General features: G+C 42.5%; 1 protein-coding gene across 3 annotated transcripts in view; it reads left to right on the forward strand.

Moving 5' to 3' along the window:
* The window catches only part of Map3k20 (mitogen-activated protein kinase kinase kinase 20), a 156,933-nt gene that overhangs the window by 63,987 nt on the left and 66,693 nt on the right, over positions 1–26,253 (forward strand). For all 3 annotated transcript variants that reach the window (XM_021192996.2, XM_021192995.2, XM_029536358.1), the window contains exons 3-7: positions 3,473–3,560; positions 12,537–12,638; positions 16,645–16,710; positions 20,508–20,536; positions 20,652–20,789. In XM_021192996.2, the coding sequence (XP_021048655.1) occupies positions 3,473–3,560; positions 12,537–12,638; positions 16,645–16,710; positions 20,508–20,536; positions 20,652–20,789 (423 nt within the window). The remainder of the gene's footprint in view (positions 1–3,472; positions 3,561–12,536; positions 12,639–16,644; positions 16,711–20,507; positions 20,537–20,651; positions 20,790–26,253) is intronic.

Below are 26,253 nucleotides of genomic sequence, written 5' to 3' on the forward strand. Positions count from 1 at the left end.
AAGGGGAAGGCTTAAAGCTGAGTAAGCGTCTATCTTGTCACTTTTTCTTAATTTTTGAAATTATAATGTACTTTCATTTCTCCCATTTCTTGCCTCCAAACTTTCCCACATACATCTCTCAGCTCTCCTTCAAATTCATGGCTGTTTCCCATGAATGATCATTGCGTGTGTATATGTATAAACATATCTATTCCTAAGTGTAGCCTGTTCAGTCCACATAATGTCACTTATATATGTATGTTTTAGGGGCTGACCATTTGGCACTGGACAACCAATTGATGTGCCCTTCCCTGGGGAAGGCCATCTCTCCTGCTTCCTCATTTGCCAGCAGTTCTTTGTATAGGGTCGCGCCTTGTGACCTTTCCCTACCCACTTTGGCATGTCTGTTGTTGTTCTTGTTTGGCTCATGGTTAGGCAGTCATGTTTGTGAGATTTGCTGGTTGTGGCTTCTGACATTACCAGAAGATACAATCTTACAGCAAATTCCCCGAACCTCTGGCTCCTACAATCTTTCTGCCCCCTATCCTGCAGTTCCCTGAGCCTGAGGTTTGAAGGGTTTTGAAGATGTATCCACTGGGACTGGGCTCCGCAATTCTGCATTTTGACTGGTTGAGCTTTTCTGCAGTGGTCTCTGTTACAAAGTTCCCCTGGTAAGGGGTGAAGGCTGCATTTATCTATGGGCATAAGGACAAATATTTACAGATGGTTGTTAGGGAAGATGCTGGTTCAGAACACTGGCGTTTGAAGCCCCTCCTATCATGACCATGATGTCACTAGCTCTGAGTAGCTAGGTTTCCAGAAGAAGAACCTGAAAGGTTCATGGCACGGCCCAGGGCATGTTCACAGAATGAAGAATGAGCAAGGACTCTCCAACAAAGGTGTTGGTTTCTCTTGGACAGCGATAGAGTTGAAGCACCGCCATCAAATCCTCTCTCTAAAGAGTTTACATCAGCAGTGAGCTGTAGAACCCCTGTGTGGTTAGACAGTCATTCTTTTGAGATCTAGCCCAAGTTACCCTTTCAGGTAGCTCAGGTAAAAGAAGAGATTGGCTACTCAAGCAAGCACGAACAGTCTGGTCCTTTATTCTTGCCTGCATTAACTCAGTCCCGACCCCCAAACCTCTATTTCCTGCCTAGTTGCTAGTCCCAGAGTGTGTTTTTAATGAAATAGCAACTCTTACTGTATGGGAATAAATGTTTAACAAAACCCACACTAATTCACAGTGTGCAGATTCCACCAGGGCCTTTTCTGACTTTTTTCTTGATATCCCCTGTCTGAGCTGGAAAACTAAAAATGCGTTTTCTGGTTGCCAATAGTAAGCTGTATAATTGAAATATTAAACCTTTTCTATATTTAACTTATGCCTCCTTACATTTCACATTTCTTGATTAACCAGCTTATCTCCATAAAGTATTGATCTTTAATATATGTGATTTCTATCACAATGTCCTTTTTAGTTCTGGTATCTTAACCACAGCCAGCTCCTCAGCCCCAGAACCACGGAATCCCAACTCAAAATAACAAAACGGCCCCAATAGTCTTTAAACTTTCCTTTGAGACTTCACAGTCCAGGCCCCCATCCCACATTGCCCCCAATACTCCTAAATTCTCACACGGAAGCTCACAAGCATTGAACACTCAGTGGCTTTCCTATCCAAAGCTCCAAAGCCCCTCCACATACACACCCAAAAAACCCAACATGGTTAGGTCTGTCACAAGAATAACCCACAATCCTAGTACCAATTTATGTTCTAGTTGGGGTGATTATCACTCTAATGAAGCACCATCACCCAAACAGCTTGGGGAGGAAAGGGATTATTTCAGCTTACACTTCTAGACCCCAGTCCATCACTGAGAGAAGTCAGGACAGGAACTTTCATAGGACACAAACCTGGAGATGGGAGCTGATGCAGCAGCCATGGAGGGATGCTGCTTGCTGGCTTGCTCCCTATGCTTGCTCAGCCTGCTTTCCTATAGAACCCAGGACCGACAGTCCAGGGATGGCCCCACCCACAATGAGCTGGGTCCTCCCCCATCAAACACTAATTAAGAAAATGCCCTACAGCTGGATCTCATGGAAGCATATGTTTCAGTTGAGGGCCCCTCCTTTCAGATAACTGTAGCTTGTATCGAGTGGATGTAAAACTATCCAGCACACACAATATCCTTTTTTACCTATTAACAAATATTCACTATGGCATTTTTTTTTAATCTTAAAAGTTAAATTTAATAAATGTAACTTATCTTTTGCCATGCCACTCTTGGGAGACTTTCTAGTATTAATGTATCGCAAACTGTAACATACATCAGGAATCTATTTTTCCATGGAAGGACAGCAATAATGTATTTCTAATTACTTATTGGAAAATCACTATAAAGGGGATGATATAAATAACAGAATGTAGGTAAATCTATAACATCAGTACAGCAGTTCTCAACCTATGGATCATGACCTCTTTGGAGGTCACACATCAGGTATCCTGCATATCAAATATTTATATTATGATTCATAACAGTAGCAAAATTAGTTTTTTTTTTATTTTTTTTAAGATCTTTTTTTATTATTATTATTTTCTTTATTTACATTTCAAATGCTATCCCAAAAGTTTCCTATAGCCCTCCCCCCACCTCTGCTCCCCTACCCACCCACTCCCACTACTTGGCCCAGGCCTTGCCTTGTGCTGGGTCATATAAAGTTTGCAAGACCAAGGGGCCTCTCTTCCCAATGATGGCCGATTAGGCCATCTTCTGCTACATATGCAGCTAGAGACACAAACTCAGGGGGTACTGGTTAGTTCATATTGTTGTTCCACCTANAGGGTTGCAGCCCCCTTAGTTCCTTGGGTACTTTCTCTAGCTCCTCCATTGGGGGCCCTGTGTTCCATCCCAATAGCTGGCTGTGAGCATCCACTTCTGTGTTTGCCAGGCACTGGCATAGCCTCACAAGAGTCCGCAATATCAGGGTCCCTTCAGCAGAATCTTGCTGACATGAGCATTAGTAACTAGGTTAAAATTACAGTTATGAAGTAACAACAAAATAATTATATCCTTGGGGGTCTCCACAACACGAGGGACTGTGTTAAAGGGTCGCAGCTTGGGAAGGCTGAGAACCACTTTCTTAGTACTTGAATACCTGTAGCTGAATTTTGACTCTCAACTGATAAAAGCCCAGGCTTTCTGCACCTCTGCCCACAAAGAGATGTTATACAGGAAAAAAAATATATATTTAGCTACTAGAAAAAAGGGCTTTCATTGAAAATAAATATCCTGCCTATGTCTCTAGCCTCCACCACCGTCACGTGGTCTTACTTTGGGGCGTGATTCTGCAGGCAGTGTTGTCAGCATCCCTTGCTTGTTGAGTGCATGTATGTCTTTGTAAATGTAAGAGGAGGGAAAGTGAATCTGGAGCCTACCTAGGAAGACTCATTGTACACGTGACACTTTACACATTTTGCATTTGATTCTCATACAGGCAGAAATCCTGAGCGTCCTCAGTCACAGGAACATCATCCAGTTTTATGGAGTGATTCTGGAACCTCCCAACTATGGCATCGTCACAGGTAGGAGGAACTCACTGTTGGCCTGTCTTCCTCCCCAGTTGCCCAGCTTCCGATTCCTTCAGATGCAAAATGCTTACTATTCGGTTCTGTTGTGGGTTGTGTGCTACTGTCAGGCGTCTCTTCTGTTGCCATAAAGCATTAATAAAACTGATTATATCAATATAATTAAGAATGGTGTTTCCACCTCTACCATGTTTAATTGTGGCTAATTATACCTGTGTGGATGCTGTTCAAATGCACCTGCAGCTGCATTGCCAATATGTAAGGTGCCATTTAACTAAAATTTCATTTAATTAGTTGAAGTGAGAGATGTTTTTTGTAACTCTGTGACCTTTTGTAAATTAAGATTTCTTGAGATGTTCACGCTGTAATTCTTGCAGTCCGTTCTACTCCCCTTAGAGCCCTCTATTCAGGTCTCTCATGTGACGACCATATTTTTCAGGTCTGGTCATCTGCACTAATAACGACCTTGAGCTAAGTTATCACGTAATTTTGAGCAGGAATTTTTAGCTGATGGAAATACCCTTTCTGAAAATGAAAATGAACATGTGAAAATTTTTGCCACAAGAAACTAAAAAGAGACCGATTTTAAAACCCTTTACACTTCGATTTGTTCCTCCTAGTGGGGAAAGGTTAGTCCCACTGCCTCTCTGCAGAGCTGGATTTTACAGGGAAAACTCTGGTCAGGCAACTCCAATGAAAGCCGTAAGAAAACCTTCAGAGATTTCCCCTCTTTTCCTGCGCTATAATGGCAGAGACTTGGATTGTCTCTAAAGAAAAGCAACAAAACGCTCATAATAGAAAGAATTGTGTGGGTGCTTATAAATTTTTTATTAAAAAAAATCCCTGCAAAGTAAATAATAATTCTATCTTATAAGCCAGAAGCTGAAACTTCTGTCTGAAGAATGAAGTGAAGTTTACCTTTGCTTCATGGTCCCCAGCGGGCAGTAGACTCAGGTACCACAGACGCCTCATGTGGTTTTTCTCCAGGCGCTTCTCCTGCCTGCAAGCCAGGTTTTGGAAGGGCCACTGGTTCTTCACAGGGTTAGGTCGCATTGATGTCCATCCTCTAGTGGTTTGATGTGCTGTGCCTTCATAGCTTTTTTTTAACATCCTCGTTAGGTGGAGGGGTTTGTATCCCCGGTCTTCAGCCTTTGGTCTGTACTGAAGTAGGCACTTGGCAATGCTTATCTTGAACGTGTGTGCCATATAATGTGCAGACCCCAGAACAGGCTCTGCTGTTACAGGTGAACCATGCCACACCTTTGCTGCCAGGATTCTGGTTCAATGTTAAGTTTGTATCTGACTCAGTCTCCAGTCAGCTCCCTTTCCCAAGTGCACTGCACTTAACTTTTGACTAGTTATGTCCACCATATAGATCTGAATCCAGTTTTTTGACCCTTGCTTGTAGCTGACATTTGTAACAAGCATCTATTATTCTTGTCTACTAATGGGATTAGAAATGGCAGTTTCTCTTATTCCTTTGAAGTTTAATGCATGGAGAAGGGGAGCTTAACTGAACCAAATCAGTGGGCTTGCCTTAGTTCTATTGCTATGATAAACACCATGACCAAAAGCAACGTGGAGAGGAAAGGATTTATTTTACCTTTAAGATTAGAGTTCATCATGCAGAGAAGTCAGGGCAGGAACCTGGAGGCAGGAACTGAGGCAGAGGCCATGGAAGGCTGATGTTTGATTTGCTTCTCATTGCTTGTTCAGTTTGCTTTCTTATACACCCTAAAACAACCTGCCCAGGGGTGGCACTGCCCCAGTTATGAGCTGAGCCTTCACACATCAGTCATCAAGAAAATGCTCTACAGACTTGCCTACATATGATCTTATTTTCTCAACTGAGATTCCTCTTCCCTGATAAATAATTCTAGGTTATGACAAAACAACAAACAAACAAACAAACAAACACCCTAACTAGCACAAGGTTACTCGGGGGAGTCTTTCCAGTTTCCCAAGGGGAAGATAGAGAAGAGATATGAATCCCTTTCCATGATTTTACTGTCAGTGCCCAGGAAAGTGCGAAGAGTGGTAAGCTATCTCGCCAGTCTGAGCCACTGCATCGGGTAGAACCATCAGTCCTGAGGTGGTTTGATTTTATTTGCATGCTTATCTGATTGGCCAGGCTTTGTTCTGTGTCTCCCTTCTGCAGGTGTTTCTCCTTATAACCTCATAACCTTACCTACTTAAATTCTTTGGTTAGAGAAGTCTGTTCCCTCATGTATTTATGTCTGAAAGACAATAAGTAAGCATTAAATTTAATGTTAACATTAAATACTTCTTTAAAATACGTTTCAGAATCATGACATAATAGAAAAAAATCATATGTTTCTAGCTTTCATGTTGAGCCTGTGAGGTTGGTTACTGAAGAGACCACTTCGCCAATTTTGTTGCTTGAAAGCATATCACCTTAATACAGTTATCTTTATGCCTAGAGATTTAGTTTCAGCTAAACATTTTTTTATTCAATCCATTTAAGTCAACCTTCCACAGTATTAGGATGAAGCCTACTCAGCATGTGGGTGGCAGCACATGGACCACCTATGCCTTGCTGAGGCTAGCTCATCAATTGTGTGAACCTCATGGTGTTACAGATGTTGGAGTCTCCAAGGGAAGAAGTTTGAATGGCCTGAGTTCATTCTGCTTGAGATTTTTGTTAGTTCAAAAGGTTGTTAGGGTAGGCAACTGCTGTCACTTATGCTTGAAAGGATGGTTTATCAGAGGGATAGAGAAGACAAGCACTGCAATGGACATTGAAAGATAGGAGACCTTGTTCCAACTAAGATGAAGCAGAGTTGGGTGTATACACTGAGTATATGTATACACTTCTGCATGTATATTTGTGGGACACTTTCATCATAGATTTACAGGACTGCTTATGAGGAAATTATCTAAGGGCAACTGTCAATTTTTTTTCCTTTAAGGAGAAATTAACATCTCCCAGGAAATCTATAAAACAATGGAATATCTAGAAGCTTAGACTCCAAGGTCAAAAGAAAAGATACAATAATGGTTTTGGGGTTTGTTTGTTTGTTTTTTTGGTCCTTGGAAACCTTTTTGTGTTTCATTGGATCTAGAGTCACAGACAGGTGTGAGCTGCCATGTGGGTGCTGGGAATTGAACCAGGGTACTCTGGAAGAGCAGCCAGTGCTCTTAACTTCTGAGCCATCTCTCCAGCCCCCTTGGACACATTAATACTCTAACATATGTAAATCCCTGAGATAGGAATGCAGAGTGATTAGGTGCTAGACCACATGACTCGTTCATGCCAAGCCACATCAGAGGAACATTCCATTGAAGGGTCTAGTAATCTAAGAGTGATGGAAGGGTATCAGACTCGGTCCCAGTGTTCCAGAGGAAACATGGTTTGGAATCCCAGAAGTATAGAGAATTGCATCTTTGGGCTCAGTGGCTGCTTGCCCCTCTTGTTTATTATGTGTCTGTTTCTCTTTGTCCTGTTGCACCAGGAGAATATACTGATTCTGCGTGGATTGTTATCAGGTCTAAGTCCTCATTCTATTCAACCACAGAATACATTAAGCACCCAAACTCATTTCCTTTAACTTGATTTTGATTTACTTCAATAATAGACACATCTAATTTGCATATTCTGATACTGGCTGGTCCTTATTAGCCAGTTAAAGACAAATGTCACATTTTATAACAGATTGCAGACTTTTACCCAAATTCATTTGTTCTGCTGGTCATAATCTAAACTGAGTTTCATCTTGATGGTACTTTATTATAAAGAAATGTCATGATAATGATATTTGTTTCAACAATAGTACACTGGAACCTCCACATGCAAACATTCCCTACTCATGAATTTACCCAACTAAGGAGAGAAAGAAAGAGATGGAATGGGGGGCATAATAGAAAGCAATGCAATATAAACCCTCTATTCACAGAGTATCCACACTGTATTTGCTAGTGTGAGTGTCTAGGGCTGATTCTAAGCACAGATATCCTCTACCTACAGTGGGTTCATGACTCAGTAGGCCCACCATAAATTAATTGTCAGTATCCCAGACAAACGTGGAGTTAGTGCACCTAACCTATTAAACATAGCTTAGCAACACGGTACACTGTAGAACATGAGAGGTTCCCTTTGTGACCCTCATGACTGAGTGGAGGGCATGGTTTACTGTTGCTATTGTTCAGAATGGCAAGAGAATACAGAAACTCCCATGTTGCATAGAAGGAACCGTAGCTCAAAGTGTAGTTTCTAATGAATGTGTATACCATCTGAAATTTCAAAATATTTCAATTTAAAAAACACATTTGTTTACAGAACAGGGTGTGTGTGTGTGTGTGTGTGTGTGTGTGTGCAAACACTGTTATTTTATAGAAGAGACCTGAACATCCATAGATTTAAGTGCCTGGATGGGGGACTCAGTCCCCTGAAGATTCTAAGGGATAACTGTATATATTTGCACGTTCAGAGCCTGCTATCATTACCATAAAACTACAAAAGAATTAAAAAAAAAAACACCTTATAAATCAAAGGACATATTTGCTTAATGTGTTAACGACTTTTTAAAAAGACTTAATTTGCTTTCTGTGCCAATGTCGCTCCTGTGTCCATGGTGAACATTTCTAAGGCCCACTGGACACTGTGGCAAGCAGGGACCCTGCAGAGTGACACCGTATCAGAAGGGCAAGGATTCTGTGTGCCATGGAAAACTGTGTAAGGACAGGAAACACAGTGGCCACAGAGGTCAGACTAAGCCTGCTTCTGCAAAAACGGTTAAAATGACAAAGACGGCTGTGCTGAGACTTGAGTGTGTTAAGCCCAGTGTGGAGCGAAGACTGGATAGTGAGAAATAGTAACTAGGAATCGATAAGAAGAGAGAAAGGGCCATGTGATCCAGGTCTAAGCTGATTTTGTTATGAAGACAATAAAATCACGAGCCTTCCTCTCTCACATTCACACAAAAGAATTAAAACAAATACTTTACGCTGAAGCTCAATAAGCTACCTGCTAGGGAAACATTAAGTGATGGACGTAGAGCCATGTGGTGAGTCTTCATTTCCCAGTGAGACACCCAGAAAGGCAGAAGGGCCACTCCCTTGACGGAGAAGTTAAGATACTAGCTTTGCTGCCCGCAGATTTAAAGCTATCTAACGTGAACTATGAAAGAGCTCACACCCAAACCATGGTCAGACCATTGATAAGTCAAAGAGAAAGTCATGGATTCAGTCAAGGGAAAATGGCTCACATCCATATAAGGAACAATATAATCAGTGTTGACTCTCATGTTCAGTAAATAAAATAATACGTACCTGCTGAAAGAAAAGATTGTATCAAGCAAGGGAAAAAGTCTTTTAATGGTGACATAACTGTAAAGATATTCTTGGACAGAGAATGAGTGAGCTTATAGCAGGCAGAATTGCTTTATAAGAACTAACCAGGTGTAGGGAATAGCTTAGGACATGTAGTTAGCAAAAAGGGCTTCAGTGTGAACCTCACTGAGAAAACAAGCAACAGTTGAAAGCAATATTAATGAAAAGTCCTTTGTGCTGACAGAAGTCACTCAGTAATTAAAATTTAAGGGAAGAATTCATGGGTAGGAGAAATGGTAAAAATGTGACATAAATATTCTTTAAATATATTTTCATTTCTCTTCTATAACATACTTAAAAACAATTTTATAGAGGAATAAATGTTTCATTGAGATTTATACAGATTTATCATATTACAATAATAGTATAAGATCAGGGAGAAATGGTCATAGTGGAGAAAAGCAAATAAAAGATTTTATATCTCAGATGAGTAATCTGAAGTTATTGGGCTATAAAATGTTTTATCATTCCTTGAGTGACCACAAAAAAAGTCACTCAAGAAATTAAAAACACATTAGTCAAAAGGGGACAGGAATCTCTTGTCTCAGGGCACAGGAAGCTGAAGCAGACCATTGTGAATTTGAGACCAGCCTGAGCTGTATAGGGAGACCCTATTTAAAGAAAAACTCAAGAGTGCTGTAGAGAGCTAGTTCAGCAGTTAAGAGCCTGGCGTGGTGATGCAGGCCTTTAATCCCAGCACTCAATAGGCTAGGCAGGTGGATCTCTGTGAGTGTGAGGCCAGCTAGTGAGCTTGAGGCCAGCCAAGGCTACGTAATGAGAGGCTGTATAAAAACAACGTGCATACCACTCGAACGTGCATACCACTCACACAGAGGATTTGAGTTCAGCTCCGAGCACCCACGTCGGACGGCGCGTAACGACCCGTAACTTCAGCTCCTGGACTGTATCTAACACCTCTGGACTCTTTATGCATACATATACACACAAAGGCATGCATGCACACGCAAACACACACACACACACACACACACACACACTCACGACTTTGAAAATAAATCTCTAAAGAAAAGGAAGTAAAATAAAATATTAGGACACAGGAAGGAACATCTGACTGAGGACAGGAGACAAAGAAAAGATGTTTGATGTCAACCCAATTGTGTCATTAATTAAACTAAATATGAATAGTTTTACTATTCCAATAAAAAGGCGGAGATTTCTCAGGTAAGATGGCAAAGCAGGGTTGAAGTAAACACTGTCTACAATACACATATCTTAGCGTCAAAGACACAGGTCGAAATGAGAGGAAAGAGAGGGATACTCTATATCAGTTACACTCATTAGAAAATTGGGGTTTCTATACTAATTTCACACAGAATAGACTTCATATAATACAAGAAACAAATTAGACCATTTTATAATGGTAAAGGTGTCAATATACTAATATAGCAATAATGTAATAATTCAACATTAATAAATTTCAATATTCTTTTCAATAATTAGAAGAATAAACAGAACTGGCAGAGGTATAGAGAAGTTGAAGAACATCCTCAATCAACTTACCCTAACTCACATATACTTAGCACACCATCTGACAAAGGCATAAGTGAGACCACTAAATAATGTTAATTTTATCAAAACTAATTGATACTATTTAATACATGTTCTCTAATCATGCAATATATTAAAAATGGGTGACCAAAGAACATGGTGAAAAGCAGCACCAAGTATTTGGAAACTAAATAACATGCTTCTAAATGCCTACTAGAGCCCAAAGAAATCACGATGGATCTTAAGCATTTGAACTAGAATAAAATAAAATGTAAACGTGCCAGAACTACAGAATGTAGCACTGAGCAGGGAACGTGTAGTCTCTGGAAGCTGAAAGATGGAAGTATGCCATGGGAAAGAAAAGATGAGATGTTAGAACAGTGCAGTGAAACGGAAGATGGGAATGGCAAGGGGACTCAGCAGAAGGCTTGATTTTCAAGTCAGTCAAACTGATGAATCCTTTCCCAGACTGACATTGGCAAAGCCATGGATGGAGAGAAGAAAACACTGTGGTTCCTAAGGTACCTTCAGAAGATTGTAGTGTGTGGTCTAAGCCTCTGTGCTAATAAATGAGACTGTGTGTATGCAGTCAGCCATCTCCTAAAGTGATACAACGATCTAAACTGACTTCAAGAGCTGAGCTTTGGTAATGATGTCTGCACTTAAGAGACGCAAGGAGGAGTGTCAAGAGTTCAAGGCTAGCCTCAGCTACATAGCAAGTTTGAGTCTAGCCTGGACTGCCTGAGGCCCTGTCTCAAATAAACAAAATAAAACAACAACAACAAAACTCACTTCAAGAAAAATCTGATTGTATGTATAAGAAAAACTTAGGTTTTAAGTTTTAGTTTAAAATATTTCCATAGAGAAAAGACAATTATTTTGCCTTGGGAATTCTGTTATATACTTATAGAAGAAGTAATATCAACCCTTTTTCTCCATACTCTTTCTGAAGACAGAGGTCAGAAGGCTATAAGGCCCATATTATTTCTATCCCAAAGCCACAGGAAGCCATGACTGGGAAACTACAGGTCAGTTTCCCTCACGCATGCAACATAAACTCCATAGCCATCGTAGCATAAAGAATCCAGCCACTTATTAATAGTGTACTCCATGACAGGGCTGCCCAAGCAAGACCCAAACAACTCCAACAACAGCAGACACCGCAGGGAGATGAGGGAAACCTCCCTGGATGAAGAGCTTCAAGCAGTTAGAGGCTGCTGAGGGAGGGGGACTTGGTCTTTCCCAGGGATGAGTCCATTGATTGGTTAGCTAGTAAGAGTGGCCAGCACTATTGTACCTTTACGTTTATTAACTTAGATGTATATAGCACAGTGGTTAAAAGAGAGAGAGCTGTGAGTTTGGGAGAAAGGTTGGACAAGAGAAGGGTAGAAGGGAGGTGAGACGAAGAGGCTGTCATTTTATTTTAATTAAATTGTAAATATCAATAAAAGATTGTACTCCATGACCAATGGGATAGTTTCCAGAAATACAAGGTGTTGACTTAACATCTAAAATCAGTTAATATAAGGTACAATAACAGTAATAAAGTAAGAGACTAAAACTTGACATATGAATATTTCAAAAGATAGCGAAGGAGCCTTTGATTGCTGTCAGTGTTTCTGTGTAGTCGGATTGAACATGGGTCCTCAGGTGCGCTAGCAGTGCCCTGTCTCTGAGCTATACCCCCATCCTTAGAGAAAGCGCTTGAGGGGCTGATAATGATAAATCTCTGCAGACTAGAAGTAGAAAGGAATTTTCTCAATAAATAGCATCTACAAAAATCTGTAGCTAACATCATACTTAGTGATTGGAAAGCTCTGTCTCCTCAAGGCCGGGCACAAGACAAGTCCTGTGCTTTCCATATTATGCAGCAACATACAAAAGCTCCTGACCTTCCACTTGGGCAAGAGAAAGCGATAAGCATCGAGTTGGAGAAAAAGAATAAACCTGCTTTAGTCAGTGTTGTGTTACTATGAAGAGACTATACTATGACCAAGGCCGCTCTTATATAATCTTAACATCTTAAGTTCATTAACATGTTTAACGAACTCAGTGACAATGTAGAGTCTAGTTTCTGAAACACAGCTGATTGTGCACTCATTCCTTTTAAAACAGAATATGCTTCCCTGGGCTCCCTGTATGATTACATTAACAGCAACAGGAGTGAAGAGATGGACATGGAACACATCATGACCTGGGCCACCGACGTAGCCAAAGGTAATGCTGCTTGCTGTGCGCCCTCAGAGGTGGGCAGGGTCTTCCCACTCTGACCTGAGATACTCTCTCAGAAGTCTTCTGTTCTGTGTCTACAGACATTCTTTTTGCAGATCAAATTTAGTAAAAATTTCAACTCACTGTACAGATATTTTAGGTCATTGCCTTTCCATTACTAAATTCCCTTTGTCTTTCTCTGTTTTCTCAACCCCCCTCCCCTTAAAATCAAGTTTTACAAAGTCAGAAAGTTTCAGGTCAGAGATTTTTTTTTTTTTTTTTTTTGCTGTTTTGTGATACTGTAATTAATGAACTCACTTGCCATATTAAATGGAAAACTTGTGGCTCTGTTGTCCTGAAAGTCTCTCCGTAGGTGTTTGTACTGGGTAGTTTTGTATCAACTTGACACAAGCTGGAGTTATCACAGAGAAAGGAGTTTCAGTTGGGGAAATGCCTCCACGAGATCCAGCTGTAAGGCATTTTCTCAATTAGTGATCAAGGGGGAAGGGCCCCTTATGGGTGGTGCCATCTCTGGACTGGTAGTCTTGGGTTCTGTAAGAGAGCAGGCTGAGCAAGCCAGGGGAAGCAAGCCAGTAAAGAACATCCCTCCATGGCCTCTGCATCAGCTCCTGCTTCCTGACCTGCTTGAGTTCCAGTCCTGACTTCTTTCAGTGATGAACAGCAATGTGGAAGTGTAAGCTGAATAAACCCTTTCCTCCCCAACCTGCTTCTTGGTCATGATGTTTGTGCAGGAATAGAAACCCTGACTAAGACAGTGTCTAAAGTGTGAGTTATGGTACGATTGGACCTGTTTTGAATGCATAATAATGTACTAAAATAGCAACCACAGCCCTGCATGCAAGGTAGCTCAGACTATTTTATATGTAGTAGAACTTGAATATCCCCCTTGAAACTTAAATATTCTCAGTATATAAAATCCCAAGCCAGGTTCCTGATTCTTCCTCCTACCCAGAAATTCCTGCAAAGGTGAAGCCATTCAAATTCTATTAATTTTTCTCCTCTTTTGCACTTTCCTACCAGGGCAGTTTGAGGTTTTAGTCAGAACTATCTGAATTGCCTTAGAAGGACTTTTCTCTAAGAACTGGCTGTGGCTGTCACAGTTGTGGTCTGGGATCTTCTGGGCAGAAGTGGTTAGCACTGGGTGGTTAACACCTGTGCATTGGAATACTCTCGTCCTACAAATGTCTCTTACAAAGCAAATATATAGTCACTTACCATTCAATAAGGGAAGCAGCTTATATTTTGCTTTCATGGCAAAGGTAAAGATTAGCCAGTGCCCACCAAATTCCTCAAACAGGAAAAGTAAAAGAAAGCAAACTAAGTTTTAAACCAATGCTGCCAGTCGCTACCTGTGAGATGTTTGGATGGGATACTTAATTCTGGAGCTGTGATGATGAACTTAGCGATGAATTCATTCATCAGACATCATAAACTTGTCTTAACATTCCATGTTCCTGAGATGCCTTCACATAATCATTGTCACGTCTCTGCATGACCGTAGGACACAGGGAGCACCTGTGAGTGCCCATAGCACACACGGAGCACCTGTGAGTAGGCAAAGCGATGTGCTGATACTGGCAGTTGCCTGCAGCATTGTGGAAACGCACCTACACAGATGGAAACAGTCCTTACAGCTCTTTACTGACATACATCTTGGGTGCTCAGCTAATTACACTCCTGTTATTACTTAATGGCACTTAGGGTGGATAGATAGCAAACAAATCAAGTGACAGCTTCCAGCTGTGCTCTTGATACCTTAGTGTTCCTGTTCTAGCTGCAGCACCCACTCTGTCGACTGTCACATGGTCCTATCTGAGAGCCAAACCTCTTGGCTCCAGAATAGTGCTGTCACTCTCTCAAGAGAGCTGCCTTTAGAAGAACGGGAAGGAGAAGGAACAGAGCTAAGTAGCAAATTGGAAGCAGAGATGCCGGAGAAGGATGGTTGGAAGAGCAAAACTCCACAAAGCTAATGAGATCCCTCTTGCCTGATTAGAGAACTAATTCTCTACGACAAATTCTTAAGTGTTCGCTCTCAGAAAATGGGCCCTTTTGCTCATAATCCTAAGTGATATGTAATATGTGGGAATTATCTCAGACGGTCTGCAAAAGGAAAAAGGAATCAAGACTTTAAGACTGATTTCAACCCTTTCCCCTCTAGTGACATATAAACTTTAAAACGGAAAACTTGCCTCTGTTGTTTCTCCTTCAAATTCAGCCTGTGCACCTTCTGGTTTGACCGTGATTGAAGCCACTGAAGCAATAGTATGTTGAGACATTAGAGAGTGAATAATTCATTCTGAGATTTGACTCATGCGTTTGGAAATAGGTATTGCTCAACATCTTTGCTATTGAGAGCTGTCCTCAATGCTGTAAGGAATCTCTCCCTGATGAGGAGTGGGGGAGGGGGGAGGTGAGCAAGTACTTCTGCAATTGTATACAGCAGACAATTAGAGCAGGCTAGTCCAAAGCTCTCCCAAACTTCCACAGTGGGACTGGTCAAATATTAATAATTCACAAATAGTTGGAGCAGGGGAGAGCATTTTTCAATCCTTCTCAGTGTTTTGAAATAAAAACAAAGTGGAAGACTCCATAAAAACAGATTGAATAGAATTTTGTGATTATAGCACATAGATGCACACCAAGTTTTCAGAGCTGGGTACTACTCATCGCGCATCAGTAGCTTATAGAACTTTTTCTTCTGATAATTTGACTCATAGTCAAGTAGTGTCTATATTGTAAGGTTTTATCGTCGAATATTCCCTTTTGAAATCTTTGTCAGCAAGTATAAAAACCATCTAGTTTTGCTTCTAGTCACAGTCAAATAGACCATACCTGAAAATTATTTTGAAATTTGAGCTTAAAGCAAGGAAGACATAACTATGAAATTCAGTCACGTAGACCACTGAGTACCACGTAAGCAGCAGCCATTGAGCTTCACAGCTTGAATATGGAGAACTTGCTATTAAATGAGACCCTTTATCCCAGTTACATCACTTAAGGTCATTTAAGTTGCTAATACTTCTGTTAACTTGACTCTCTTCAGTGATATCATTCTGTAACAAGAGATAAAACCTTTTTGTTATTTTCTTTGTTCTTTTGATTCCTCGGTATATAATAAGCAGAGTAGTAGAAGGAGAGTCTCTATTAATAAATTCTCCCTCATAAAATTGTAGTGTTCTGTGTACTTAAAGAGAAACCAAGGACACTAAATTACTTTGGTGGGCATCTCATCAAAAACAGTGGGGATCCTGTTGGCTTTAGTGTGAGGAAGGACTGTTCCTTCCACTGTTTGAGAAAGAGGACATGAGAGATGAAAAGAAGTACTATGTAGAAATATGGTTTTCCTATATTCTGTCTTTGCCTGAAACAGAAAAGACCAAACTCTTTTAAGGAGTAGCCATGAAATATATCTTAAAGTATAGTTTCTCATTCAAATCAATAGAATTATCTACATCTGATGCACCCAGGAGATAGAACACCTTAACTCATATCATACATTTATCAGAGTGAATTTGGCATTTTATTCTTCTGAGAAGAAAATGTTTTGTAAGCATTGCACATCTATTAGAGGATCGAAATGCCTTTGCTCATCAGTGGACCAGCCGCACACCACACAGTTCTGTCCTCTCCCGGGCCCTGCAGAAAAGTGATGGTGCTGCAGCTAGCTCAGTGGCCGCAGACATCCAAGTGAGCACTGTGGAGCCTAAGCCTGGGCTGGCAGCACTTGGTAGTGGATGCTCAGGAGTCATTATGGTCAATCTGCTGCGCTCTTTTCAGGAGTTTGAGAAAAATCACGGTGTCCTTGTTAGCTACTATAAGAAGTGAGGTCTTGTATCAGCTTAGCTAAAGATATTGTTACTAATGTAGACATACGCGATTATTCTTCTATCAAGCATGGAAGAGCAGAGCATACAGATTTGTTTTCTGGTGTGGATTTCTGAGTGGCCATGCTGATGCAGTGCCACTAACCCTCTTTCCCTCCTTACAAAAGGGATGCATTACCTACACATGGAGGCTCCGGTCAAGGTGATCCACAGAGACCTCAAGTCAAGAAACGGTGAGTTAGCACACCTTTCAGTCTTACTGTCTCACCCCAGTCCGTACGGACCTGCGAATGAAGCCAGCACAGTGCTTTCCACTGTGTGTGTGACTCATTGCTAGGTTCACTCACCACCATGAAAAGGTTTTCACTGTCTATAAATATCAAAACCTGTCTGTCATTTGAGGAAGCTGCATAGTGTTCTACTGTGTGAGTCTAACACAGGATGGAGACAACTGGATTGGTTAATCTTTTTTTTTTTTTTTTTCTAAAATAAGAAATGTTTAGTTAAATGCCTTCTGGCCAAGTCTCTCAACACATCTCTAATTATTTGCTTAGAAATCTTTTCTAAAATTGGCATAGCCAGGTCAAAGTGTATGGTCATGTATTTTTAAGTCTCCTATTTTTAGATGCTGCTTTCTGCCAGCAATTTTGAATTTTATTTCTGAATTATATGGTATACATCTTTTGGTCACTCGTGCCTATAGTACCTGGAATAGTGCCCAAAGATGACCAGCATGCTGGAGCATTCAGAACATAAGGGCATTCAGTTTTCTTTTTTCCTTTCTCCTCTTTTGTACATTCCTATACTTTATAAGCCTATATTTATCATTTGGAAAATGAGTGTTTTAAAATAGCATGCAGGATTCGACACTACCTTCTTCCATTACGTCACGTCAAGAGTTGTCAGAAAGGCAAAAGGATTAGTTAGCTTTAGTGGAGCTAAGTAAACACCAGAGTTTGCCACTCATGGCAGGAGACAGCCCTTGTTATCAGTTATTTCTACCTTGTTAGTGGCTCTCAGCAGGGAGAAGGAAAATGTTTATTTTTAGGACTCTTAAGACCACAGCAGCTAAAACTTGAATTTACCAACAGTGTGATCTTTAGAATGGGTGGTGACTGCAGGTGGGCAGGAGGACCCTGGGCAGGCCCCAGGTGCTCCGCTCACACCCAGATCTGCAGGCCTGGGTCTGACAGGTGGAGAGCAGGAAAGACAGGAAGTTGTAGGCAGCTGCTGCCCTGAGAGTCCACCCTGGCCTCTCCTCAGCCTGGTCAGCTGGCTCGGCAAACCGTCCCACCCTCACCTACTCTTCTGGCTCTTCTGAGACAGACACGTCTGAAAACTACAAACTCGTGATATAGAGCAGGCTAACAGGAAGTCATCAGAAAATAATCCCTCGCCTTTAATCCCAGCACTCAGGAGGCAGAGGCCAGCCCGCTGAGTTCCAGGACAGCCAGGGCTACACAGAGAAACCCTGTCTGGAAAAAAAAAGAGAAAAAGAAAAAGAAAATACTCTCTCCCGCCGCAGTATGAAGTGAGAGAGTTGTGTGACTACAATTTCAGTACATGCTATTAGTTTCCATATAAACACGTTATCTGATATTGTAAAATCCATGTAGTTAGCATAAAAGCTATATCTAACAAAGGAGAATTTCTCATTTAAAAAATTACAAGTTATGTAGTTAAAAGGAAAGAATATACATTAATATCAAAAGAATACCATCCTAACTTGGCAATTTGTTTTTACTGGGAGGTGGAGTGAGATTTTTGTCTTCAGTAATATTTTTTGAAAACTTTAGTTCTGGGCTGTCAGGATGGCTCTTGCCACTAAGCCTGACAACTTGAGTTTAATCTCCAAAAACCACATGACAGAAAGAGAGAACCAACTCCCACAAGTTGTTCTATGACCTTCATGTGTATACCATGGCCTGTATGCTCCAACATATGTTACACACAGAAAATGAATAAATAAAATATAATAACAATAAACCCGTATTGTGTGTGTGTGTGTGGTGTATTTGTGTGCATATATGTGCTATGATGTGCTCTTGAAAGTCAGAGAACAACACTGTGGAGTCGGTTGTCTCTTTCCACCTTTATATGGGACTCTGGATCTATCTCAGGACACCAGGCTCTCGTGACAAGTGCTTCTATAGCCACCGAACCAGCCCCCACATTAAGTTTTTTATTGTTATTTTTTTAAATGAGCATTTGCTAATATTATGTCAGGAAAAAGGAACAGGGAGATAATCTAAGAACAACTGAATACAACAGTAATATTTATTTGCATTTTTGTTTGCCAAAGTATGTAGCTCATTTCTTGCCATTCCACATTTACTTTGAGACTATTTATATGTATTAGATCACACAGGATATTTTCTCCAGTTACCAAAACCACTAGTAACATCGGCTGTACTGATGATCCGCCATGCCCAAGGCACAGAGTGGCTTACTACACAAGTCCCGGAAACCCTCCCTGGGCTTCTGTCCTTGGCCTTCCCTCTGACCATCCCACTCCCACAAAAGCGCTACTTCCATAGCAACACTCCTAAGCTAATGTCAGCTTCGAAACTGTTTACTAGATATACGTGTACAGATATTTTGCATGGGCTTAAATGTCTTCTGTCCAACCTGACATTTTCATCTTCTCCCTCCGTTTTTCAAGACAGGGTTTCTCAGTGTAGCCCTGGCTGTCCTGGAACTCACTCTGTAGACCAGGCTGACCTCAACTTCAGAAATCTGCCTGCCTCTGCCTCCCAAGTGCTGGGATTAAAGGTGTGTGCCACCATGCCTGGCTTACCTTTCCTTTCTTGGTGAGTGCAGTGCCAGCTGCTTAAGCTGGAGATCACAGGATTTCATTTTTAAGCCCTCCCTGTCCTCCTGCTATTTCTCAAGCCCCCTGATCCGGGCCTAAATATTTCTCAGTTTAGCCCACCAGTCTCCCTTTCTTTCTCACAGTCTATCATTGACAGCACCACATCTCTCTCAGACCACAGCCACTCGCATGCACAGCCTGCTCCTTGCCCCTTGTTCTCTGCTGTAATGAAGGCCGTCAGCCCCCTGAAGTCTCCCTCTTGCCATTCTTCCATGTCACATTCTTTGTGGCCTTTCATCTCCCACAAGACCTCTTCTTGGATTGGCTTCTGTCTTCTAGAATGGCTGCACCTTTACCCCTGTACCTGAATGTTTCGTGGATGTAACTCTTCACCCTCCCAGGCTCCTCTCTTCCTGTCATCAAGTCTTAGTATAAGCATCCAATCCTGCCAGAAACCTCATCCGACCTCTCCAAGCTTCGGTGTTCCTCTTGGTTGGTTCTTTATTAACTCTCTTTCTCTCATCATATAACTTACCCCCACTTCATTGTGGATGTTTAATGGTGTCTCTGATGGACTGAAGACTTCATAAGAGGAGAGAAGAGGCAGCAGTGACCTTTGACCCTAGTAGGTGCTCAACAACACTGTTGTCTAGCACATGGATGCATGAGTAAGTGAGCCAGTGTTGTTTTCACCTTTCAGAAAAGTAATCCTCAACTGGGAAGAACAGACACACAGAGAGACACACTCATACACAGAGAGACAGACAGGCAGGCAGGCAGACAGACAGACAGAAAGGCTTAGGGAAAGACAAACACAGAGAGACAGAGTTTTATATCATAAAATGAAGATATCTAGTGAATTGGAGAGTTCTTCCTATAAGGCAGATAACATTTTTTTAAAAGCTTAATTCCATGAGGTGCTATTCCAAATGCCCTTTAAGATACCTGCTTTATACAAATGCGTGCATTTGGAACAGGGTCTTCTTACGTATTCCTGATAGGTTTAGTTCCTGCTGTGTAGCCCAGGCTTGCCTCAAACTCGTGGTAGTCCTCCTGCCTCAGCCTGGGATTGTGAGTACACACCACCACGCCTAGCTTATATTGTGAAGTTAGAAATGTGGTTGTTTCAGGGTTAGAAACATGATGTTGTGCCTTTCTTCAGTGCTAAGACGATTCAAACAGAAATGATTATCATACTTTCTCTCCATTTTCTTCCAGTTGTTATCGCTGCTGATGGAGTGCTGAAGGTAGGCCTGTTTCTTTTCATTTGAAGAGAGTTGTCCGTTTCAGATGACAGCTTTGTGACTAACAGTCTCCCGTCAGCTCTGGGTAGAAAGTTGACATTGGTTCCTCTGTCCTCAGATCTGTGACTTCGGAGCCTCGAGGTTCCATAACCACACAACACACATGTCCTTGGTTGGAACTTTCCCATGGATGGCTCCAGAAGTTATCCAGAGTCTCCCTGTGTCTGAAACCTGTGACACATACTCCTATGGTGTGGTGAGTACGTTTCTCATTTCCTGTTTACCAAAGGACATAGGAAGGGACAACAGCTTAGAGAAGAAAATGGTCACAGTTTACCTTCCTTGTGCCTGAGACAGTTGGGTCATCCACAGTGGAGGCATTAGGGAGGGGCTTTTCAGCTGTCACGATGTGTGCTTTGATCACTTATGACTCAGAGCTAATCTGTCCTACAACAAGAACCATCACTGCTTCCAAGAAACAAATAATACAGAGCCTGACCAGCTCGAGGCCTGCCGGGATGCTGTTGAGCTGGGTGGAAGCACCACCGTAGAGCCACTGTGCAGTTCACTGATATTGTGAAAATCTCTTGGAATATGCTTGCTTGTAACAGATGCCCACATGGTGTATGACAGAGAGGAGCTGTCAAGTGAGCTAAACTTGTACATTTCCGAAACTACAAAAGAACATGTCGTTAGACCAGACAGCCTTGCCCAGGTCTGCTGCAAATGCTTCGAAAACAAATGGTGAAGTTAAGGGGTTATGGCATGACATAGGCAGATGACGTCATGCGGGAGCAAGCGTGGGAGGAGAAAGCTAAGGAAGGCTCTTTTGGGAGGGTACCCTCTGGTAGGGCATTTCTTGCTGCTGGCAGGAATCCTTTGTGGTTCCTTGTTTGAAGATGTTTCTCCCCCTGAAGTGTTGAATATCCCTTTAAAGACCCAGAGCATCATGGGCAATTCTGAGTCTCTGGGTCTTATTGCCCTCGGTGCCATGTACATGTACACCACCTCCGCTTTACACATTACTTCACAAAAAGGACACTACCGCTGTAAGAAACTACTCACACCCCCTCCCTCCGCACACCCTTTTTCCTGAGGGAGGTGGCCAGAAAGGACCACATATCAGGCACAACCCTCTCCCTCTTCAGTCCACACAGGAGCTGGTGTCCTTATGTGTGGGGTTTTTCCACGGGGCCAGTGCTCCCTAAACCGTGGCACCTCTTATGGATGGGTGAATCCTGATGGCAATTGGAAATAATTTCAAGAATGGATTGTGTATATTTGGCTAAAGTCTAGGGTCTTAAAGGGGCTAGACGGTAACAGTAGCATCAGCATTAAAGATCTAATTCCTCTTAATTCTGAAAGTTTGCAAGAATGGAAACTTCATTATTACAGAGAGCAAGGAAACACTTCTTACAGACAGAAAGGGGAAAAACAAAACAATAGCCCCACAGGAGACTGGCTTCCCGGGCTGTGTTGCATGTCCTTACAGTGTAGTTGCCATACACTCATCTGAACATTCTGCAAACAGGGGGTTTGTTACAGTCTCAGGCCTTTAGTGCTCAGGCTTGCTGCACAGCGACCACCCACCTGGCATACACAAGGCCCCAGGTTCAATCCCCCAAGCTACAGAAGGAAAAAATTAGACTTTCTGTGAAACTGTCTTCTCTTGACAATTTATGGTCCTTTGCTTTAGGGAAAATGTTTACCTACTGAGTTAGTCTCTGGGCTGGACACAGACGTGGCATTTTTGACAGTACCAGAACCTCATTTTATTCTATTGAACAGAAGCCAATGTGCCGTCTCCTGTGGAGCAAGGGGGTTTGGGAAGGCGGTAACGTGGCTGAACACGTGGGTCTTTTGGTCAGTTCTCCCTGCGTGTGCAGGTGTGTACAGGGGAGAGACACCCGCCTTCTCACTTGCTTAGCTTGATAGGCCCTCCAGCTCGTTTCCTCCTCCAGAAGCCCATGTATATAATTTGTATTTTGATAATTCTCCCCAAGCCTTGGAATTTCCCTTTTAGAGATTTTTGACCTAAGGTCACAACTATGAGTTGTGTATAGAATGAACTTTTAGTTTCAATATTATTGGATTTATGAAAATAAACTCCATACCACTTTCTTTCAAAAGCTCCCGGATGCCTGGGACTTGGTGTGAAACGTCCCATCTGCCTTTGCTTTGATACCCGTCACCAAGAATTAGTGACTTTTCCCCTGGGAGCCATCACTGCCGACCACGACACCTAATACTAAGGCTCGCTCCTGTGTCTTTAAATCTGTCTGTCAGTTCTCTCTGAGCACTTCTGTAAGTGCTGCCCGGGTTGTTCTTCCTGGAGCTGTAGGTTTCCCATTTGTTTACAAACGCCTTTCACTCCAGGGACTGTATGCCACTTTTGAGAGAGGGATCTCTGTGTGTGTGTGCACGTGAAGCCTTCGGTCACATGTGTCCCACCCCCACCTTTGCTCAACCTTGTGTGACTTTCTTGGGTGGGAGGATGATTTTGTTCTATTTTGTTTTTAAGTCAAGGGCTCACGATGTAGCCCTGGCTGACCTGGAATTTTCTATGTAGGTCAGGGCTGCCTGGAACTCACACCGAGATCTGCCTCTCACCTAGCCTCCGGTACTAAAGACATGGGCCATCCTGCTGCCTGGGAAAGTGATATAACAGACACTGAACAAGCCATTTCCCAACACAAATCCACACTGCCAGGACCACCCTACACCACACACCAGGGGTGGCTCAGAACCCAACTATCCAGTCCCCCGACTATACCAGTCTCAATTCAGAATTCATACAAGAGCCTTCCTGCCCTTGAGTGGCAGAAATAGAAATGTTTCGTTGTCTCCTTAAAATCAGTTTAGGGGTTGGAGAGATGGCTGCTCCTCCTGAGGACCTCAGTTCGGTTCCCAGCGCCCACATAGGGACTCATAACTGTCTGTAACTCCAGTCCCTGGGATCTGGCACCCTCTTCTGGCTTCTGCATACACTACACTTGTGTCAGACACAGACATACATTCAAGCAAACTTAAAATAAAAAATCTCAAAGCAACAACAAAGCCAGCATCTGACAAATGGCTCGCTGTGGGTAAAGGTGTCTGCTGGCAAGCCCAGTGAGCTGAGTTTAACCCCTAGAAGGACCCACATGGACGGAGAGAACAGATTCTCTCGAGTTGTTGTCTGACTACCACATGCATGTCCTGCATAAAAGAAATAATTATAAAATCATCTAGCATTATTAGTTTCTCTTTGAGTGAAGTTTGAGAATGCTGGCTTGCCTCACACAGAACTCTGTGAGCAGAACCTCAGAGAAGTATGTTCGTGCTGATTTCATGACAAGAACTTGGGAGGACATTCAACACGGTCCTTTTCATTCTATCCCTTCTAAATAACCATCATCTGTGAAAGGGAGAATACAAGCCTTGCTCTCCAGAACCCTTTATTTTAAACAACCATTTATACAAACAAAACCCCAAAAGCATCTATGAGTTCCCAGTCAGTTGGTCAGGGAGTGCATAGTTGTTCCAGTTGAGGCCATGTTAGGTATACACATTTGTGATCCTCCAACTTCAAAAGTGGCGACTACCTAAGAAAACAATAGAGTTATGCAGAATCCTACGGGAGAGCGCCGCTCTAACATATAACACACCATAGTTCATAGCTGAGAGAACAAGGCCATCAAAAAATTGATTTCTGAAACTCAACACCCCTCCCCCAAAAAAATGAGGCCTGGTTTTGTTTTTAGTCTTTCTCCGCTTGATAAACTTGAGTTTTATCTGTATACGTGGCAAAACTAACTAGTCTCCTGCTGCCTCCAAAGACACTTCTTGTCGCTAGCAGAGCAACAGAGCTAGGCAGCTGGTTTTCCTTTCTCCAAGGAGAACTTTTACAAGAAAGATGTTTGTACACCCTTAGTACATGATCTAAGGAGAAGGGCGCAAATCACTGCACAGGCAGCCTTGTGAGAGCACAGGGCTTGTCACCCTCCACAGACAAAGCTTTCCCAGTGGCAGTGCAGAAGGGTTACCGTCCTAGGAGCTTCCAGCCAAAGCCAGCTTCAACCGAGGGAGTTTAAGAGGCAGCCTCTGCAACTTGTCTAGAGCGCTGTTCCAGAACCAGCCTGGCTCAGGTAATGACTTCCTATTGTTTGTGAGAGAAAAGGCAGAAATACACAGCCACGTCCAAGTTTCTGTTCTGTAAACTGAAAATAGAAATTTTCCCTGTGAGCGCAGCTTAACTGGAAGGACGTCTCCATATACAATGAGTTGGAAAATATTCTTAAGGTGAAAGATCACAGCAGTGTTTGGCCTGCATCCTCAGAACTGGAATTTTAAGGCATAAGCTTAATGTATTTTTAGACCTCCAAGTGACTTCCTCAACAAACTTACTTCTTGTGCCAAATGTCATTTTTATTTAAAAAAATACACACACACACACACACACACACACACACACACACACATCCACCCTAGCTTGTTCTGTTTTTGTTTGGGTACATCCCCAAATCTGGGAGCTTAAAGGGGAATTATGGGACGTGGAACCCTATTTGAACCTTGTTTTGGTTCCATAACCTGAGGCTCTGGCATTGCTCCTCTGTCCACATGGTTTTGAATCCCTCAAACCACATCCCTTGGCTACCAGTAGCTATGCAGAGACACAGATGGAGCGACACAGTCCAGTTGTGTCAGGGTCACACCTCCTCCTTGATTAGACTTTTGATATTTTCCCGCTAAACATTTTGGTCTACAAAAGTGAAGAATAAGTACCTTCCCGATGTCTCAGAGTCTTGGGGGCTGCATTTTGCTCTGTAGAATCCAGGCAGGTTTTACATTTGTGTGCCTGTTGTGCTTGCCCCCAGACTTAGAAAATGGGGAGCCTTAATTGTTCACCTGAGTGTTTTCGGGGCCAAAGCATTTGACTTTTTTTGAAGCTGCCTTCTTATCTCCATTTCCCCACACTTCATCCTCTGTCCCCCTCTGTCCCCAGCACTAAGAGAGAGTGGTGATCACAGGAAATTGAGGGACCTCATTTCCTGCCCAGCCTAGCACTGCCTCTCCCCTGCACGGGCAGGGCAGCCGGGTGATTGCATTCCTGTGCTGACTCGTCCCCTCCCTCCTGCACTTACAGCCTGCACATCATCCCTTCCGGGGTGCCCCTAGCTAGCATCATCCCTTCNCATCATCCCTTCCGGGGTGCCCCTAGCTAGCATCATCCCTTCCGGGGTGCCCCTAGCTAGCATCATCCCTTTCTGGGGTGCCCCTAGCTAGCTTCATTCCCTTCTAGGGTGCCCCTTACCTTTCCTCAACACTCGTGTGACTCAAATAGAATTATTCAGCAGCTCTTCTGAGGAAGTACCTTACACACTTGATTAAAAGCCCAAGCTTCAGGGATTTTTTTTTTCCTCTCCTGCTTGAGGAGCATCTGCCAATTTCCCCGATTTTCTTGCTAATTATCTTTGTATTTGCCAGCGTTCATTTAACACGCTCTGGCTTGAACAAGACAACAGGCTGGCTGAGGATATAATGACGATACATCCAGTTTAAGGCTTACAGGATCTCCTGCAATAGAGCTGTGCCTTCCATCTAGACTTGTCTTTAGGAATAGGCTTTTGAGTTTGCAGCGAGGGAGAGCAAAAACTACTTGCCAAGTTGTCGCCCCGAGTCAGCCTCGGCTCTGCACCTACAGCACAGCCTGCTGTGTTCCCTCCAGCAGTGGAGTTTCC

Source organism: Mus pahari, chromosome 3, assembly GCF_900095145.1.
Source record: "Mus pahari chromosome 3, PAHARI_EIJ_v1.1, whole genome shotgun sequence".
Lineage (NCBI taxonomy): Eukaryota > Metazoa > Chordata > Mammalia > Rodentia > Muridae > Mus > Mus pahari.